The 20,173-nt window shown below is 44.3% G+C and overlaps 2 protein-coding genes across 4 annotated transcripts in view; one reads left to right on the forward strand and one right to left on the reverse strand.

Moving 5' to 3' along the window:
• Positions 1-12,156: 12,156 nt before the first annotated feature.
• LOC121501569 (olfactory receptor 10Z1) lies at positions 12,157-13,098 on the forward strand. The gene has a single exon (XM_041773744.1). The coding sequence runs from the start codon at positions 12,157-12,159 to the stop codon at positions 13,096-13,098; it is 942 nt and encodes a 313-aa protein (XP_041629678.1).
• A 3,596-nt stretch (positions 13,099-16,694) lies between these two features.
• The window catches only part of SPTA1 (spectrin alpha, erythrocytic 1), a 64,515-nt gene continuing 61,036 nt past the window's right edge, over positions 16,695-20,173 (reverse strand). For all 3 annotated transcript variants that reach the window (XM_041722156.1, XM_041722157.1, XM_041722154.1), the window contains exons 47-51: positions 19,729-19,916; positions 18,809-18,862; positions 18,242-18,388; positions 17,451-17,595; positions 16,695-16,915 (exon numbers count right to left, since the gene is read on the reverse strand). In XM_041722156.1, the coding sequence (XP_041578090.1) occupies positions 16,790-16,915; positions 17,451-17,595; positions 18,242-18,388; positions 18,809-18,862; positions 19,729-19,916 (660 nt within the window). In that variant the 3' untranslated portion in view covers positions 16,695-16,789. The remainder of the gene's footprint in view (positions 16,916-17,450; positions 17,596-18,241; positions 18,389-18,808; positions 18,863-19,728; positions 19,917-20,173) is intronic.

A 20,173-nucleotide genomic window follows, 5' to 3' on the forward strand; every position in this document is an offset into this window, starting at 1 on the left:
TACTCTGACTGCCGTCCCCTCACACTGTCCCTTTTCAGCCTGAGGCAGCCAGAGCAGTCATCATCCATTCCCTAATGGCAGTGAGGGTTACTCTTCCAGGGGGAAGAATGATGCAGGTGGGGCTAGGCAGGGAAAGAGAAGGGAAAGGCCCAGAGTCAGGCTCCCATAGATCCCAAGGACACCAAATGGCTCCAACTCAGGCTCCTACCCATCCCAAGGAAACAGAGATAAGACAGGAAAAACAGAGAAAAAAAGGAAATTAGGTTCTCTGGCTCCCCAGTGTTCAGGAGTATCTCCCTTTGATGGTTACCAAGCGATCCTGGAGACTCACCAGACCCCAAAACGGCCGAATGCCAATCCCTTGAGACAGCATAAGGAAATCTCCAAGCCGTGGGCTCCCTGGTTAGGTTATCAATGAAAGGCCAGCCCGAAAGCCCTCGGTGGCAGTCCTGTCGGGACCCCTGTCACTTTACTTAATACACTTCTATCACTTTACTCACTCTCCTGTGCCCGTGAGATTCAGTCTTCGACCCCATGATCAGGAACCAAGCTCTCCTGTATCAAAACCAAGAGTCAGAGGCTTAGCCGACTGTGCCACCCAGCTGCCCCTCAGGGTCCTTCTAACATACCATTTGCAGGACAGCCTGGTTTCACATAATATGCCATGTCCTCTCCTAAACAGCCCAGAGGGCTGGTGTTCAAATCCATCACTAAATTCAGAAGCATTTGAAAAATGCAAAGGATCAGCAATACATATTCCAAGAGAGGCCGTTCCTTATATAATTCTTACCAAATTGATAGGCTGAACACCTACTTGGTGAACCATCAGCAGTAGAGGAATTTCAGACCCTCCTCCTGCTTCTGACCTATTCTGAAAGTCGACGCGTGTAGGCGGGTGGGGGTGTTATGCCCCACCCTACCCTCACTCATCTCTGAAGTGATCCCTAAATCAACTTGTATTAAATTTAATTTGGGAAATGGAATCACTGATAAAAGAAATAAACACCCTTTCCAAACTCAGAGAGAAATGATCATTTGAAGAAAACGCAGGGACAATTAATTGTGAGGAAAACAGAGTCCGATCATCTTCAAGAGTTTCCTACCTTGTGTATTGTATCAGGGCCCTGGAGCCCAGTCACTGTTAGGGTTATATCCTCCCACGATGGTCTTCCCACTGTTGGAAGGGTGCTTTGCTCTTCACTCAGAAGAGACAGAGATCCCCTGAGTAAAAGTCATTGGTCTTCATCACTCCTAGTTTAGTGACCCTGGAAAGTCCGTGCACCTTCTGGGTCTAAGTTTCTCTAGCTAGGGAGTGAGGAGAGGGCCCTGAGTTTGTGCAGGCTTCAGCTCCCTGTGGCCCCAGAGCTCCCGAGGTGAGCTGTGAGGCTGGGCCACACACGATACGGTCTGTTTCTACCACGCACAAAATCACAGAGGCTACGCACCTTTTCTCCTACCAGCTTAGAGATATTGTCTGATTGTCATGAGGGCCTGAGGTTCCTCAGCTCGAGAGCTTTGGCTCTGGCTAGGAGACCCCCAGGGATTCCTCTCTCCTTTCATCAGAGGGAGCAAGAGAACTTTCTCACTCAACTTAGTAATTTTCTCTCATTAGTTACAGGGCCTTGTGTAACGCGTGGCAAGTACAACTCTGCTGGGGACTCTCTGGGGATCGAAGAGTTGCAGAGTTCCTATTCTGTGCACTAATTCACAAGTTCTGTCTTGGCAGAGAGGGGAATGAGGCACGTCCCTAATGCTCCCTCCCCCACTCTCACCCTCCTGGGTATTTGGGGTGTTGGAAGACCTCACCCTGAGGAGGAAAGGTCTCTTCTTGCTGGTGGAGGAAAGAAGATGGAGCCAATGATAAGTGAATAGCACTGTTGTGTGCTCAGGGAGGAAACTGCCCAGGCAAGAGGGGACAAGCTGGAGCAGAACAGTCACAGGAGGAGGACTGCTGGGAAAGATGGAAAATGAGAAGGCTGGGCCTCCAGTTCCTGGTAGAATGTGATACGTTGTTGTAGTCCAGCGCTTGCAACCGTGAAATGACATAAAATTGATTAAATAAATATATTTCAAAAGAATCATATGCATGTATATGTAGGTGTGTATGCATATATATGATAATGAGATTTTTAAAAATTTCTATTTATTTATTTCAGAGAGAGAGAGAACACAAGTTGGGAGGAATGACCAAGGGAGAGGGAGGAGCAGACTCTCTGCTGAGCATGGAGCTAGATGTGGGTTGAATGAAAAAGTTCTCTCTCTCTCTCTCTCTTTTTTAAAGATTTTATGTATTTCTTCATGAGAGACACAGAGAGAGAGAGAGAGAGAGAGAGAGACCCAGGCAGAGGGAGAAGCAGGCTCCATGCAGGGAGCCTGTGGTGGGACTCAATCCCGGGACCCCGGGGTCACGCCCAGGGCTGAAGGCAGAAGCCCAACCGCTGAGCCCCCCAGGCATCCCAAGAAAGTTCTTTTGTCCCTCTGTTAAAAGGACAGAGGAATCCCTGAGGGTCTCCTAACCGGAGCCAAATGTTTTAAAACACTTGAAGAATATGTGCAATTGGGGAATAAGCACTGGAAAAGGTGGTCAACTTACTAGTCAACGGGAAATGTAAGTTAAAAACACAGTTTGATTCCATTATACAACTATTAGAATGTCTTTGAAAAAAGAAAATTGGCCATACTAGTGTCGGTGAGGTTTGGAAGAAGTGTCACTCGTACACTATTGTCGGGAACGTAAAAACTACAAAATAGTTTAAAATTTTGGAAAGTAGTTCACCAATTTTTACAAATTCCTATCTCTTCAAGTTGTAGGCAAAACAGTCTATAGTCACATTTCTCAGGACTCCCATCTCAATAAGGCTAACAAGTCTGGAATGAACTCAACAATTCTAAAATGACTCTGAAAGATGAAATGGAAGAGATGGATTGACCCAGGACCTCAGTCCTTGAAGAACACCACCACCGTGGGCTCCTAGCATTTCTTTTTATGCCCCGTGTATTCTGGGTCGGGGTGCGGAGAGCCCTGTGACCTGTAATCCGAAAATGTCCACGGGCAAAGGCAGAAACAAAGCAAAAATAAGTAAATAAATAAAAGCTAAGGCTGTTCTCTCAGGCAAAGAATCAAGAAAGGGGAAGCTCAGCAGGGACTTAGTGGGAGACCTATAGCCAGTGGCGGTGGCGACCCTAATCTGCCTGCACCTGCCAGCCAGGCCTCATCCCACAGCAGCATTGCCCGCAGAGCCTACGGGGTAACCTACCCACACCTCACACCAAGAAAAATCATATCCTGAGCCACAGGACAAACCACAAGAAACATTTTTTAAGTTTTTAGTTTAATTCCACTTTGCTAACATACAGTATTATATTAGTTCCAGGTGCACAATATAGTGATTCTCTGCTTCCACATGTCAGCCGATGCTCATCCCAGGTGCACACACGCCTTAATGGCCATCACCTATTTAACTGCAAGAAATTTAAAGGCCTGGAAATCATACAGAGGATGTGTGGTTCTCTAACCATAATGGAGTCAAGTTAGGAATCAAGAACAGAAAGACAATAGGAAAATCTATAAACACATGGATATTAAGCAATATCAAGCGATCCATGGTCATAAGCAATTGAGGTCTCAAAGGAAATAAAAATAATTCATAGAACTGAACCAAAATGAGATTGCGACATATCAAGATGTGTGGGATGCAGCTAAAGCATCTATTAGAGAAGAGCAGAGATCTCTAATAATGATTTAAATTCCTATCTCAAGAAACTAGAAAAAAAAATAACAACATTGATCTCCAAGGTGATTTATAGGCTTAATGCAATCCTTTCAAAATCCCAGAAATGTGTTTATTTATTTTTATTTATCATTTATTTACTTTTTTTTTTTTTTTTTTTTGGTAGAGAATGACAAACACGTTCTAATTCACATGAAGAGGAACAGGTCCTGGAATACCCACCACACTCATGAAAAAAGAAGAATCAAGTGGAAAGCACCTCGCCCACGGAGCTACATAATCAGGACGGCGTGATGCTGACGGGCTCTCAAAGCCTGACTCAACTTTGTGGTTTCTGAGAGCCTCCCAGCCTGAACCTCCCTCGCCCTGGCCTCCGCCTCCCAGCCAGGCCCTGTCCTGCCTCCCCCTGTGGTCACTCCCTTGGGGTCAGCGCCCTGGCCCGAGAGCTGCCCCGTATTTCTTCAGGCGGGGAGATAAGTATATGCACACACACATGTAACACCCCCCTGCATATAAGACTCTGTATTGCATATATTGATATTTTAACTGCACTCTTATAGCTCATATTAAAAAAAAAATGTATTCGATGGAATTTAGATGCAGCGGTAATTTGCTTGGAGTTTCCCCTTAAAAACATATCTTGCGTTTTTCTCTATGAAATTCTCTGATATATGTGTACATACATATTTATTTATTTATTTATCAGTTTTCGATCACCTTACCATACTTCCTGGCAAACAAAACATTTTTTTAATGTTTTTATCATATTTTATATCCAGGATTAAATGTGAAAATTCAAATTTTAATGTAGAATTATCCCTGAATGAAAGTAGTGCTTTAAAAATTACCTTATACATCAATGAATAATATTTCTTTTTTGCTGAAATAAGACAGCTTAGGATCAATTTTATTCCCAAAAGAAATTTTTTTAAGAAAAGCAGTGCTACTCAATTTCTTAAATTTTTAAAAAATATTTATTTTTAAAAAAATAAAAAAATAAAAATAAAAATTATATAAATAAATAAATAAATACATAAATAATACATAAATAAATAAATTCTTTTTAAGTTCTCCAATAGCTGAACGGTCTATCATCAAAAGTTATTTTTAATAATTAGTTGGAGAATAATTTTATTCCACCGCATTACATGGGGCTTAAAAAGAAATCTTTTTTCTACTTTCTCAAAAACAACGATGTGCAATCTAAGTATATAAGTATACTTATCTCCCCGCCTGATTCCAATGATGTGGAATCTTTCAACGATGTGGAATCTAATTGACCTGAAAAAATATTCTTTGACTATCATTAACATTCAATTTTTCAGTTTCTAATAAATAAATAATCTTTTTTTTTTTAATTTTTATTTATGATAGTCACAGAGAGAGAGAGAGAGAGAGAGGCAGAGACACAGGCAGAGGGAGAAACAGGCTCCATGCACTGGGAGCCCAATGTGGGATTCAATCCCGGGTCTCCAGGATCGCGCCCTGGGCCAAAGGCAGGCGCCAAACCGCTGCGCCACCCAGGGATCCTAATTTTTCAGTTTCTGAAAAGTTTATCGTAATAGGGTTTCCAGTTATCACGAAACGATTGTCAGCTATGATTATCTCTTACTTAGAAACATGTTGAAAAAAAAAAAAAAAGAAACATGTTGCCTTTCTATATTCAGAAGTTTGAGGAAAATAAAAATATTCTGGATTTCAGCCACTTTGCTCAGCAGATTTTATTAAAATCCCCTCGGCCTGGAGCATGCCTTAGTCGCCTACCTATTCACCTAACTTGGAAAAGGCTGGAGTTACAGACTTCGTTCCCTGGGTGCAAGAAACTGTGATAAAATCCAGCCGAGAGCAACCGGGCCGCGCGGAGACCCCTGCCTCATTCCTCCCACTCGGTGCAGCGGAGAACCCCGCGAATTACGGGAAAACCCACAGGAGAGGCCCTGGGAGCGCTGCGAGGGCCAGAGTGGCCAGGACTGGGGCCTGCAGCACGGGCCGGGCCGTGACCCGGTTCCTGGGGGCCCTGACCTGCCCAGCCTGCCAGCTTCTGAGGTCACAGACCTGCACACCCCGACCAGACGCGCCCCTCCCTCCAAGACAAAGACACAAACAAGCAGCAAACGCCCCAGCTGCTGATTTTATTGGGCTTTTCCGTGGTTTTTCTAGTCCTCTTTCCTGCTTCCATCTTTGCTATTTCCCGCTTTCTGTCCTGGGGTTGGCGTGTTCTTTTTCTAGGGAAGTCAGGTGTGCAGGTAGGTCATTTGTTTGGGACCTTCCTTCTCCAGGGAGGTTACTTAGCAGTATCGACTTTCCTCTTACAGGTGCTTGTGAGCATCTCCTCGTTTCAGTGTGTCTACATGGCAAGGTGATGTATATAGTTTTTGATTTCTCTTTTGGGTTCTTCCCTGACCCATTCGTTATGCAGGAGTGTGTTTTTCAGTTTGTATTTCCAAAACTAGTCAAGTCTGAGGTCAAGACCTAGAACATTTCCACCATTTCGGGAAGTTCCTTCCTGCTCCTATCCAATCAGAGCCACGGGGGCCAGGAGCGAAACCATTATAAGACTTTCTTGTTCTTTAAAGTTCATAAATGGGGGGATGCCCGGGTGCTCAGTGGTTGAGTGTCTGCCTTCGGCCCGGGGTGTGATCCTGGCGTCATCGAGTCCCGTGTTGGGCTCCCTGCATGGAACCTGCTTCTCCCTCTGCCTGTGTCTCTGCTCTGTGTCTCTCATGAATAAATAAATAAGATCTTTAAAAAAAATAAATAAATTCATAAATGGAAACAAATTGTGTGAACCATGTTGCTTGTGGCTTCTTTTACTCAATCTAATGCTTCTGAGACTTTCTACGGTGTTGTAGGTTTATTCTCTTTTATTTCCAGGAATTGATTCATTGTATGAATATTCCACAACTCGTTTATGTATTCATATGCTCCTGGTCATTTGGGCTGTTTCTGCATTTTCCATAGTTACAAATTATGTAACTAAAACATATTTATACAAGTCTTCGTGTGTCCGTATGCTTACTAGCTCTCTGTTCAGCTTTGTAGAAATTGGTTTTTCTTGTAAACTTATTCTGCAATTTTACTCTGTCACCTGCTCTTTGATAAGCAAAAGTTTAATTTTTGTGATTTAATAGATCAATTTTTTATGCCTATGCATTTTTGTCTCCTGCCTACCCCAAGGTAAAGAAGATATTCTCTTGTGTATTCTTTTAGTTGTTCTGTCCTTTTAGACGTTTAGGTCTGTACCTCATCTGGGATAATTTCTGTGCGTGAAATGAAGTGAGGATTAAGGTTTTATTCATTTATTTTTTTTGTTTTGTTTTTCTTATATTGAAATGCAGTCATTTCAGTACCATCGGTTGGAAAAACTTTCCTTTCCCCATTGATTTGCACAGGCAACCCTATGGAAATTGATGGAATGTACATATATATGACTATTTTGGGCTGTTATTTTATTTTTTTTTATTGATCTATATACCTATCTTTTTGCCAGTGGCAGTGTTTTACGTATTGTTACTTTACAGTAATTTTAAGTTGAGATGTTTAATTCACCCAAATCTCTCATGATTGTTTAGATCTTTTTGTTTCCAGATAGATAATACTTAGAATTAGTTTGCCAGTTTCTACTCAAGTCCTGTTTGAGTTTTCAACTGAGGTGCATTTAATCTATAGATAACTTTGGGAAATCAAAATTACAATGCTGAATCTTTTTATCCATGACATTTTATATATCTTCATTTATTTAAATTTTCTTTAATTGTATGTAATTAATGTTTGTGGTTTTAAGTATAAAGTACTTCCTCATTTTGTCTTGAATTTAATTCTTAGTGCTGGTTTTAAGTATTTTTTTTTAAATTATTTATTTATTCATGAGAAACACACAGAGAGAGGCAGAGACACAGGGAGAGGGAGAAGCAGGCTCCCTGCAGGGAGCCTGACGTGGTACTCGATCCCAGGACCCCAGAATCATAACCTGAGCTGAAGGCAGACGATCAACCACTGAGCCACCCAGGTGTCCCAGCATCTATGTTTTGATGTTATTAAAATTGACATCTAAAAATATTATTTCTTGGACGCCTGGCTGGCTCAGTCGGTGAAGCATCTGCCCTCAGCTCAGATCCCAGGGTCCTGGGATGGAGCCCCACTTCAGTGGAGACTCTCTGCTCAGTGGGGAGTCTGCTTCTACCTCTTGTTCCCCCTCAACTCCTTCCCCCACTCATGCTCTCTCTCAAATAAATAAATAAAATCTTAAAAAAATAGAAATGTAATTTCTTATTTTTTGTATCTAATATAAAGGAAAACAATTGATTTGAGAAATTGTTTTGTTTTGTTTTAAACAGCTGTCAGAGGGCTTCTGGGGGGCTCAGTGGTTGAATGGCTGCCTTCGGCTTGGGGCGTGACCCCGGAGTCCTGGGATCGAGTCCCATGTTGGGCTCCCTGCAAGGAGCCTGCTTCTCCCTCTGCCTGTGTCTCTGCCTCTCTCTGTGTCTCTCTCATGAGTAAATAAATAAAATATTAAAATAAATAAATAGATACAGAGCATTCAGGGTCCTCATCTAGGGAAGAGTTCAATGTTTCACAAAGAGGTAAGATAGTGGCTTTAGTTTTAAATAGAAGCAGAGTTTTTTTTTTTTTTTTAATCAACAATGGATATTGATTTTTACAAATAATTTTTTTTTAATTTTTTAAATTTATTTATGAGAGTCACAGAGAGAGAGAGAGAGAGAGAGAGAGAGAGAGGCAGAGGGAGAAGCAGGCTCCATGCACTGGGAGCCCGATGTGGGATTCGATCCCGGGTCTCCAGGATCGCGCCCTGGGCCAAAGGCAGGAGCCAAACCACTGCGCCACCCAGGGATCCCCCACAAATAATTTTTGTATAAATATTGAGATGAGTAGCTTATCTTTTTCCATTTACTTGACTAATTTGGTAAATTACATTAACATTTTCAAATAGTAAATCAGTCCTGCATTCTTGAAATGAATCCCTTTTGTCATGAAATATTATTCTTTTTACATATTGCTGGAATACAGCTTTTTCATGAAATAGGCTCAACAGCATTTTGGAGATGGTAGAAGAAAAGACCAATGAATTGGAAAATAAATCAATAGAAATACATTGATCTGAAGAAGAAAAAAATAAAATTAAAATGAATCATTTCTGTGAGATTTTCAATACGATAACAAGTAGTCCGGCCTTTGGAATATCGGAAGGAAATGAAAAAATAAAGAGAAAGAAAATATTTGAAGAAATAATAGCTGGAAACTTTCCAGATTTGGTGAAAGACAATAATGTACAAAGTCAAGATGTTCAACAAATCACAAGTAAGAAACACACAAAAGCACGTGGAAACACTTCATTCCCAAACCAGTGAAAGCCAAAGGTAAAGAGAACACGTTGAAACCACAAGAGGAATCCAACCTGTTACGTGGAGTAAAATGATGACGTCTTTAAGGACCGCCTGGGCATCAGAAACTGGGGAGGCCAGAGACACTGCACATGGCATAAAGGAAGATGGAAACAAGCACCGTGTCAAGTAAGAATTTTTTATCTAGCAGAACTATATTTCACAAATAAAGGCGAAAAGGAAGAAATTTTCAGATGGAGAAACATGAAGATAGATGCTAGCAAGCACTTAGTGTAAGAAATACTGAGGGAAGGCTGCCAGAAAACCGACCCACAGCGACTTTGACACACAGGAGACAATGAGGACGCCGAACACGTTGAATGTGAGGTTACATATAGAATATCATATACACGCATGTAAGTGTTCTCTAAATTTCTCTAAAAAGGCATATACCTGGGGGTCCCTGGGTGGCTCAGCAGTTGGGCGCCTGTCTTGGGCCCAGGGTGTGACCCCTGGGTCCCGGGATCGAGTCCCACGACAGGCTTCCTGCATGGAGCCTGCTTCTCCCTCTGCCTGTGTCTCTGCCTCTTTCCCTCTCTGTGTGTCTCTCACGAATAAATAAATAAAATATTTTTTTAAAAAGCATATACCTGTTTAAAAATTGTAACAACATGTTAGCAGATTTAAATGAATGCAATCGTGTCATTGGAACTTCCTGATATTTTAACTGGAAATAATCCAATGTTAAGTTTAACTGGAGTGGGTTAAATTAAAAATGTCTGCTATCGTCTCTAGATCGACAGATAAAACAATAAAACAATAGCACGGGGAAAATTACCAGAAAGGCAATGGTTGTACTAATGTGATAGTAATTTCTGTCTCTGCTCATCTTCTGACTGATGCACATCACTAAGCTCGGTGGTTAAGAGAAGTGTCCCTGGACACTCTCCATACTGTGCTGCCACCTGGCTGTGTCATCTTCAGCAAGGGATTTAATTTTTCTGTGCCTTAGTCTTCTTATCTGAAAAAGGAGGACAAATAATAAAACTCTTTAAACATCCTGAGCGTTCGGTTCATCTAATGAGGTTAACAAAATGTCTAGCATTGAACGCGCATTGACAATTATCATTATCGTTTCTACTGAATCAGCAGACGGATGAAAATGTGTATTAGAGACGTGTGGTCACATGGCTGGTGTAGCAGGGGGAAAATGCACGTTGGGTGAAGAGTTAGATGACATGATTAACTCTGGACTTTCTGAACATTTTCAAGTTTCAAGACAATCTGAGTGATGGATTGAAAACCCGGATACAGCTACTGCAATATGGTGGAAAGAGGATAAAGGTAACGTTGCTTTTAAAAAGATGTGTCTGGTCCGCCTGGGTGGCTCCGTCGGTTGAGCGTCTGACCCTTGATTACAGCTCAGGTCGTGGTCTCAGGGTGGTGAGATGGAGCTTGGGCTCCGCACTCAGCAAGGAGTCTACTGGAGAGTCTCCCTCTGTCCTTCCCCCCTGGGCTCGCTCGCTCTCTCTCCAAAATAAATAAATAAATCTTTTTAAAAATTTGATAAAATGAAAAGATGTGTCCGAGAGAAGTGGACAGATGAGGATGTGGGAGGAAGGTAAGCCGGGGGAACGAGGGGGGTCTCAGTATAGGACCATGAGTGTGTGCATGCTCCTTTGGACCTGGACACACCCTGGGAACGCTCCTCTCCCGCTCTTGAGACAACAGCAGGGGCAGGTGAATTCCTATGTTCTTACTATGCATCTTACAGGGAGACTTTAAGAGCATGAATCCGAGTTCTGAGATCCCGGATGGGTCACTGAAACTCTGGCAGGCTCGGTTTCTTCTTCTATAAAATGCAACTGTCAACCCTTTTCACCAGGTCATTTTAAGTGTTCAAAGAGACTTAACATATGAGAATGATAAATGTTATAGTTGGCACATAATGGAATTACTGTTTGAATCATGATCCTAGCGTCTCTTTGCTCACATTTCCTCTTCTGCTTTCCCCAAAAGAATATTAATGGCTAATGACAAGCACGGTTGAGGGTGCTTCCTGCAACAGCACCCGAGGGGGACTGGTGACCCTCAGGGGGAGAAGCTGTTTTGACAGAAGCGGAGATGACTCACCTCCTGGGGCCTCGGGAATGTCTTGGTATCACTTGGGAACGTCACCTGTTGCTCAGAGGAGGGGCGTCTGAGACGGGTCTCAGGTGTCCTGCAGGCAGGGCGGTGGGGAGGCATTTTGCTGCGAAGCAGGGGCCTCCTCACCCTGAGCCTCCGCGGATGAGCGGAGAGCCCTCTCTTGCCCAGGCACGACCCTGAGGGGCCCACCTCTTCCCTGAGCTCCGATGCTTCTTCCCTCGGCGCTCGGCCTGGCCTCACATGGGAGAGACTTGGGGGTGGGGGCAGCACAGAAGAGGCCTTGTCACGGAGCTCCGTGCTCACGGGGGCACACATCTCCCCGTGTCCGAGAAGAGTCAGCATCGTTTGGGGGAAGGAATGTTAGATTAGGACCCAGACTTTTTTTTTTCTAGTCTTGGCTGTGTCACCCGACCTACAGAATGATCCCCAACAAGGATCGCACGCCACGTTCTCAAGAGCAGCGACTACGTGCCCATATCTGTATTCTTATGTGTGTGTAGGATGTTGGTATAAATGAAGTGTGGTGCACGTCTACTTACTTCTGTGCTGTCTCAAAAGACAGGCATTTACAACGTGCCTGAAATATTTGTGAGTACGGCCATTCATGGCCAATCTGCACGGCATAGAGTAGTTGAAAGTGTGAAATGGGCATGCCTGTGTATGAGCGCTTTGTGTGTGGTAGGCAGGTATGTATGCAGAGTCGCGTGTGTCTTTGTACCTGTGCACGTACCTATATGCGTGTGAGAACGGATCCATATGTGTGTGGCTAATGCTATAAATTTCTGAGGTTTGGTTGTGGTCAAAATCAGAGCTTTCTTATTGAGTTACAACAGGCACAAGGATATGAGAATCCACCTCACCCGGCTTCCTAAAGAAGCGAGGCATCTGCCGGCGAGGTGGAAGGGAGCAGCACGTCTCCCTGGGTGCCACTCAGGATGGCACAGGCCAATGCAACCATCTGGAGGGGATTCGTCTTCCTGGGCTTCTCCAGCTTTGGGGAGCTGCAGCTCCTGCTCTTTGCACTATTCCTCTCCCTGTATCTTGTCACCCTGACCAGCAATGTCTTCATTATCGTAGTCATCCGGCTGGACAGCCACCTGCACAGCCCCATGTACTTCTTCCTTTCCTTCCTGTCTTTCTCTGAGACCTGTTATACACTGGGCATCATCCCTCGGATGCTCTCCAGCCTGGTCATGGGGAGCAAGGCCATCTCCTATGAGGGCTGTGCTGCCCAGATGTTCTTCTCCGCTTCGTGGGCCTGTACCAACTGCTTCCTTCTGGCTGTCATGGGCTTTGACAGATACGTGGCCATCTGTGACCCACTGCACTATACCAGCCACATGAATCCTACCTTCTGTGCCCAGCTGGTTGGCACCTCCTTCTTGACTGGATATCTCTTTGGGCTGGGAATGACACTGGTCATTTTCCACCTCCAATTCTGTGGCTCTCACGAGATCCAGCACTTTTTCTGTGACACACCTCCAGTGCTGAGCCTGGCCTGTGGGGACACGGGCCCAAGTGAGCTGGGCATCCTCATCCTTAGCCTGCTGGTCCTCCTGGTCTCTTTCTGCTCCATTACCATCTCCTATGCCTACATTCTGATAGCAATCCTGCGGATCCCCTCCACCAAGGGGCGGAAGAAGGCCTTCTCCACCTGCGCCTCGCACCTCACCGTGGTCATTGTGCACTATGGCTGTGCCTCCTTCATGTACTTGAGGCCCAAAGCCAGTTACTCTCTGGAGCGAGATCAGCTTATTGCTGTCACCTACACCGTGGTGACTCCCCTCCTCAACCCCATTGTTTACAGTCTAAGGAATCGGGCTGTGCAGACAGCCCTGAGAAGTGCCTTCCGAGGCAGATTGCTGGGTAGAGGATGAAGGCTCCCCCAGAGGGACAGGCTCTTTTGTGTAGGGTGGACTGAGACCAGGAACCCAGGTCAGCAGGCCTGATACTCAGGGTCTCAGATCAAAGCTGTCCCACCCCCAACCCTGTGGGAGGGCCCTGTCCTGCTGCCTGCACTTTGGAATACGGAGCAGGGCTTCCCATTCTGTCCACCATGCTTAACTCACCCTGGGCTCAAAAATCTGAATTTCCACTTTCAGCCTCAGAGATGCCACCACCACAGAAGCTCCAATACAGTAAGTATTTTCCAGCTCTGCTGAACAAGACGGAAGCAGTTTGGCATGTTCAAGTTCAAAGTAGGGCTGGCTGGAGCCCTATCAGGATACCATAGAGATGTCTAAAATTCCTGCAGTTAGACTATCCTACCTATAACGCTCTTCTAAGGTCTGAAACTAGGTGAGAATCCATTTGACGGATGAGTTTGAATGCTCTGTTAAATGAAAAGGCAGGTTGTTTTGTCTCCCTCATGGGGTGTCTTTCATCTTTTTTTATATATATATTTTAATATTGTTGTCCTCTTTATCTCTGACTCATCGTCACTTTGTGCTCTTCGTTGTAATTAGATCTCCCAGTGTATGGATTGTATCTCAGGAAAGACACATGTTTCCCATTTTCCTTGATTATTGTCACTGCTCTGTGATGGCCTCATGATCTTGGGTGTTGAGGACCTCCTCACTTGGCTCACTGTCTAGCATGGATAGCGTCCCATGGAATCCGTGGCGGACACGCTCTCCTGTGTATCGCACTTTCCACCTGCAATATGTCATGCACGGGACAGACGTCCTTAGAGACAAGTAAAAGTGTAATGAATTTACACAGCTGTCATGTAGGAGTTTGAATATAGGCCCTGTAACTTACAGTGTGATGCTGGGTGAGTTAGCAGCCTGTCTCAGCCTCTATCTCCTCATCTGTAAAGTGGTTATCCCTGTAGTTTTGCACCGCTTTCTAAACAGGACCATAGGTGCAAAGAATTTAGCACAATACCTGGATCATAATGATCTTCCAATACATGTCAGCTGATTTTATTGATAACATGCTAAGCAAAGTGATATTGGCTTTTAGTTTAAGGAGAGGTTAATCTCAGTGGAGACTCCGAGGCTTTGTGTCTAAGGTACTTGAATTTGTTCCTAACAGATGGGTAAGTTTTGAATGCAGTAAATGGGGAGAAAGTATATTCTGAAAGAGGGAACAGAGTAACTGAAGCCTCAATGGCAAGGCAAGCTAAGCCTGTTTCAGAGTGTGGTGAGTTGTCCAGAGGTACTGAAAATGTGTCCCAAACGATGCCAGGTGAGCTTGGGGGAAGACTTCTTTGCAGACAGCAGCTTCAATACCTTGGTTCAGACTTGATCCCTTTGGCAGTGGGAGAGTAAACCTCTGAGCAGAGAGCAGAGTGGCATCAGGGACCTGATTTTGGAGGGTTGATCCAGCAGCAGAGAGGAGGACAGATCTCAGCAGAGAGAAAACAGAGGCAATGGGATCAGTAAGGAATCCATCACCATCGTCCTAAAAAGAAATATCTGCAGCCCAGAACATACGTAGTGGAACTGGAAGCTGAAGAAAATTACAAACAGAAGAGATTTTTGAAAATGCAGGATTCACATAATTCAGCAATGAGTGAGCAGCAGGGCATGATTTAAGAGAGGGAACTTATAGAGGAACTTACAGAGAATCCATATTTTTTCATGCTCTCAGGGAAGAAGCACAGCCTCTAGTTAGAGCTTCATGGAAACTAAATTTGGGAGGAAGGAAGCCAGATCCCAGAGAAGAGAACAGGTTGGAGAGAGGTAGGAAAGTTGGTCAGGTGGCTGCAAGGGAGTGGGTCTCAGAGTGGGTCTTTTCACCATTCAGGCTGGGAGTAATCTCCCCTTTGCACTGAGGCTGTCTGAGCAGATTCATTTCCAGAATCCATTCAGTGCATCTAGCATAACATTCCTTAAATGCACACTGAGACCTGGTGGGTAACGATGTTCCAAGAATTGCTAAGCAATTCTCAAAGGTCCTTTTGACTTCCAAATGTAATAACAGTCTTATGTTTGGAAGGATGTAAAAATCACACTTGGGGGTGGGTTTCAGAGCAGGTGTTCCTGGGAGCCAACCCTACAGACCAAGCCACAAGTGATCTGGGGTGGGGACAGGCAGAAAGAGTTTACAAAATCTTTCTAAGTGATTCAAATTCCCTCCTTTGGTGGGAAGTGACCATGTGCTTGCAAGGACCAAACTATGCTTTCAGGGGTGCGTGTGCACACACACAGCAGAGGCCCCTCCAATGTGAACATGACCACATATGCCCAACTCCTGGCCCTCTGACAGCCTATTAACATTGGAGACTCTGGAGTTTGATTTCCTGAGGTCAAAGTCTTGCCACATTTTAGGCATGCGACCTAGAGTGAGCTTCTTGCCTTTCTGCGCCTCCATTTCTCAGCCGTAGAATGAAATGAGAGCGGCACCTGTTTCAAAGGGTTCTTTAGGTGAAGATTAATATAGAATCTCCAGAGTAGGGCACACAACATAGCCATTGAGGATTGTTCGAAGGTTCTAGACAGCAACGCTTGCAGCTGCCCTATTTGTTGCCCCGTTGATGTAGTTTTAACCAAAATTCATTTAAACGGCTCCTGGGACAGCATTTGTCCTTCCCTTTGTGGGAACGATAAGGCTGAGACCAGGTGGTAATATCCATGGGCTGGCGGCGGCGACCTCGCAGGATTCCCAACGTTGCCACACAAGGCGGAGATAGTGACTGCAGGATTCTTGCCGGCAAATGACACCATGGACTTTTTCCAAGTCCAGACAGATCGTCAGCATTGGCCTGAACATTCTTTGGAGACAGCACCCCCTCTCCTTGTTTCTTCTTAATTCTTCATTTTTAAAATGATTCTGACTCTTAGTCTAAAAGGAGGCAGAAGTCAATCAAAACAAATATTCTTTTTATCATATTAAAATTTAAGAAAAAATATGGGGACATGGAAGACAAAAGGAAGCCGTGCCCTGCCAGAACCTTGGCATTCTGAGAGTAATGACATCCTCTCTGATGGAGAAGTATGGAGAAGAGACAGAATGAGAAGAACACAGGTCTTCTTCTTCTTCTTCTACAGACGAACTAAAATATTGGGGTTATCCAGAATGTCAAATACCTTCATTTTCAAATGTAAGGATTTGTCTGCATTCCAAAACTCAAGAGAAACTCTTTGTAACTCGTCTTGGACTTTATCCTTCCTGCCATGGCTCTCGTTTGCAGTGTAATTAGCTGCCCGTGTTTAGAGGACAGTACGGTTCTCAGAAATACAGTAACATTTGATTTCACGTTGCCCTATTAAAAAGAAATACTCAAACAAATGAACTTTTTTTAAAAGGAAATATTTTATTTCAAAATCAAAACAAAACAAAGTAATATAGATGCATAGAACCTGACAAATAAAAAATTGAGACTTTGGTCCCTGAGTAGGGGGTTGCATACAAAATAAGCCTGTGATGCTTTCTCTCCCCTAGCTTGGTGAATGCCTTATTATCCCCCAAACCTGAGACATTTCCAAATGCTCTAACACATACACACACACACACACACACGCACACACAACTATCTCCCCCTCCCCATACTTGCCTGTTTTCTTCCTCCCCCAGTACTTCCCACCACACCAAGAGTTTCTATGATTCGGGAAAAACTGCTTATCAGTTGCCAAAGAATGAATTGGTGAAACCCACATAGTCGTAGCCAGCGAGGTGGCTTCGGCCTCGTGGGTCCTCGTACTGCTGCATATGGGAGGCACAGAACTGCACTTGTTCTGGGGTTAGGGCCTGAAACAAAAAGGAAAGAGATAAAGATATAGGGATTAAAAATAGCTGGCTCCTTGGGGCTGGCCATAGGCCCCATACCCAGGACCCAGGGGGCAGAAAGACGGAGAAACAGCAGCCAGCCCTGTTCCTATCGTGGACCTTCTCAGGAATCTGTAATGTCTAATGAGTAAGACCAGCTCATCTTTTCAACTGAGCCCTTACCTTAGTAGTCTCATCTCATTTTGACTACACACTTTATCCCATTTCCTAAATTTGGGTTATTAAAGATATAGCCTTAAAAACTGAGTTTTGGGTTTGGAATTGACCCTTATAATCATTAGAGAATGACTGTAATTTTCATGCTGGGACAACATAAACTGAAGTGGTGAGCAAAGCAAGTGGTAACTAGTGCAGGACAATGTCTGAGCCAAAAACAACAACAACAACAAAAGTGGGTGGAGGAGGGTAGCTTTTAATGGTAGACTGTCAGGCCCAAGAGAAGCATGCTTGGATTGCCATGGGAGCAGAGTGACAGTGGACACAACCGGAATCTGACCTGCTTCAGGTCCTCTTTGGTAATATAGGCCTTGCCCTCTGCCAGGGCTTGGAAAGCATTCTCTATTTCATCGCTGGACTTGATGTTCTCTGACTCCTTGTCGATCAGGAACGAGGTGTAGTCCTCCAGTGAGACATAGCCCTTCCTGTGGGAGAAATGGGCTCCCCTCCTTGAGACTGTGGGCTGTGACCTCTATTTTGGCCCCAACGCCTCTCACCCTTGCAGCTAAGTAAATGCTCCCTCCCAAGCCCCAGCCTCCACACCCACGTGAGCCCTCCGGCTGGACTCTCCACACAGTCTGGGAGTCTCGATCAGCACCCCTTCCCAGGCACTTCAAGCTTTTCAAATTGAGTTGAAGACCTCTATTTCTGGTCTTCTCATCCTTGGCATTAGAAAGAATCAGTCCCCAACAGTGAAGGGATCCCTCCAAGACTGTAGTCCACCCGACAAGCAAACAACCCCACCCCCACCGGTCGGCCTCCAAATCATCCAGGACCTTAGGACCTTAGACACATGGCAGGATTCTTCTATCGAGGTCCTTTTTCAGAATGAGCAGAGATTCAAAGATCAAACAGAAATCAGGAATTGGGCAGATTACTAGAGCCTGTGCCAGAGTTGGAACAGTGCTATGAGCTTCTGAGCTAATCCCATGAGGGCCCAATTCACATCTGCTGGTCTATCTTCCTGTTCTCAAGATGAGTTAATTACCTGTTTCATGGATCATTTCAATCTCTGCTCATTTCTCTAGACCCCATTCCCTACTGTGGTCTCATGTTTGGTCTTCTTCCTACCTTCCTGGATCAACAGCATCCAGGAACTTCTCAAACTTGGGCTCAGGTTCATCTTCCTCCACCATAGGCAAGTAATAATTGAGCCCCCTCAGGCAGGACCGGAAGTCTTTGTGGCTCAAGCGGCCTGTCAGATTCTCATCAAAATGTCTGAAGAACAAAAATATTTTGTCAAGTTCAATAGAGAACCAGGTTAGAATAGAAAAGAACAGTTCTTTTTGGATCAGCTGAGACTTTAACATGTCCACAGGTCATCAGAAAACTGAGTGAGGAGCTTGCCTGTGTTTCTGAAAGATTTTTAACCCAGTGAATGGAGCAAAGGCAATAAAATGTTGAGCATTTTGCCAATAAATTGCCAATATATTGCCAATAAAATGAGAGCATGTATTTTCTGAAGTCCAGGCATCTCACAGACATAGTAAAAGTCATGACTTGAAGTTAATTAACACATCTAGATCTTCATTCAAGATCCTACCACACCAATAGTGAGGGGGAAAAATCAGTTATTTGTAGATTCATTCCAAATGGGTTGGAAAACAAGGAGCTGATCAACTATGAGGTTAAACTCACTTATAGGTTGTGCTAAACTCCTTCAGAGCCTCTTCACTCACACCTATGGTGTCTCTGAAAAGAAAAATATGAATTAGCTCATGAAATCAAACAGAAAAATAGCAGAAGACACACAATGTGGAATGTAAAGGGATGTTAGTGGTTATTATGCTACTCAGGTCATCCAGTTCAGGGGTTGGCAAACGATAGCCCATGGGCCAAATGTCATCTGCCATTGCTTTTGTACAGTTTAATGAGCTACCTCAAAAGAGGAAATGTTTCATTAAACATAAAAATTGCATGAAATTCAAGTTCCAGTGTCCATAAATAGAATTTTATTGAAACATAGACACGTTCGTGAATTTGTGGGCTGTCAACAGCCTGTTCTCTCTACGACAGTGGAGTGAATAGTTACAACAGAGACCACATGACTCAGCACACCTGACACATTAATGATCACTCTTTTTATAGGAAAAGTTTGCCAATCCCTGATCTAGACAATAATGCTGCCATTATTACCGAGACCTAAAGCTATTTTGATTTAATTAATTTATTTAGAAAAAAAAACAAACAAACAAGCGAGTTCTACTCTTCTGGCTCTACACTTTGAATATTTCTTGCAGTCTAGACATTTGAGAGGGACTTTTACAAAAGGGATTGCTCCCCAGAGAGATCATATAAGATGGTGAAGGGACTCTGAATACTAGGTGAGGAGTAGCTTCAAGGGGATGGCAGCACGGTCTCCTGTTTCAAAATAGACTCCCATATAAAAAGAAATATTCTGTGGGACAGGAGAGAGAAAGAGAGTTTTGATTCTGGAGGTGATGATATCTCTGAAGCAGCTCTTTCATCTAATACCCCAAACTCTAGCCCCTGGGGCTAAGTTCTGACACCTGCTACCACCCACACCCTGCCCAGCCCTGGTCATGGGTCCACAGTACTTGGCTTGGATCTGTTGTTCCAGGTTGTGCTGCATCCGCATCCCCAGCTGGTGGAGTTGGTCCCACTGCTGGGCCAGCCCAATAGTGCTGTACTTGATGTCCAGGACCAGAGCCTCTTCCAAGCTGTCTCCCAGATCCTCAATTTTGGTCAGCTGGCGCTTCATGCCCTGGATCTCCTTCTGCTTCCGCTAGAAGAGACAAGAAGGAGAGAAGCAGTCACGCGGGGTGCCGGCTCCAAACCAAGGGATGGTAGAGGAGATTAGGAGCTGAGGAGGTTGGGTCTCTCCTAATTGCTCCTTTTAAATTATTCTCGGGACTCGTCCTGTCCTCTGGGTAAAAGGAACTGCTCAGGAAATCCGCTTCTGTATTCCTCGTTTATGTGATGGTGGGAAGGTTAGGTGATGTGACCCTTGCCATTCTGGTCATCTGTAATATATAAACCTAA

The sequence above is a fragment of the Vulpes lagopus genome, chromosome 11, assembly GCF_018345385.1.
Source record: "Vulpes lagopus strain Blue_001 chromosome 11, ASM1834538v1, whole genome shotgun sequence".
Taxonomy (NCBI): Eukaryota; Metazoa; Chordata; class Mammalia; order Carnivora; family Canidae; genus Vulpes; species Vulpes lagopus.

What these genes read in the sequence shown, in the direction of transcription:
- LOC121501569 (XM_041773744.1), top strand. Translation starts at nt 12,157, where the DNA reads ATGGCACAGGCCAATGCAACCATCTGGAGGGGATTCGTCTTCCTGGGC.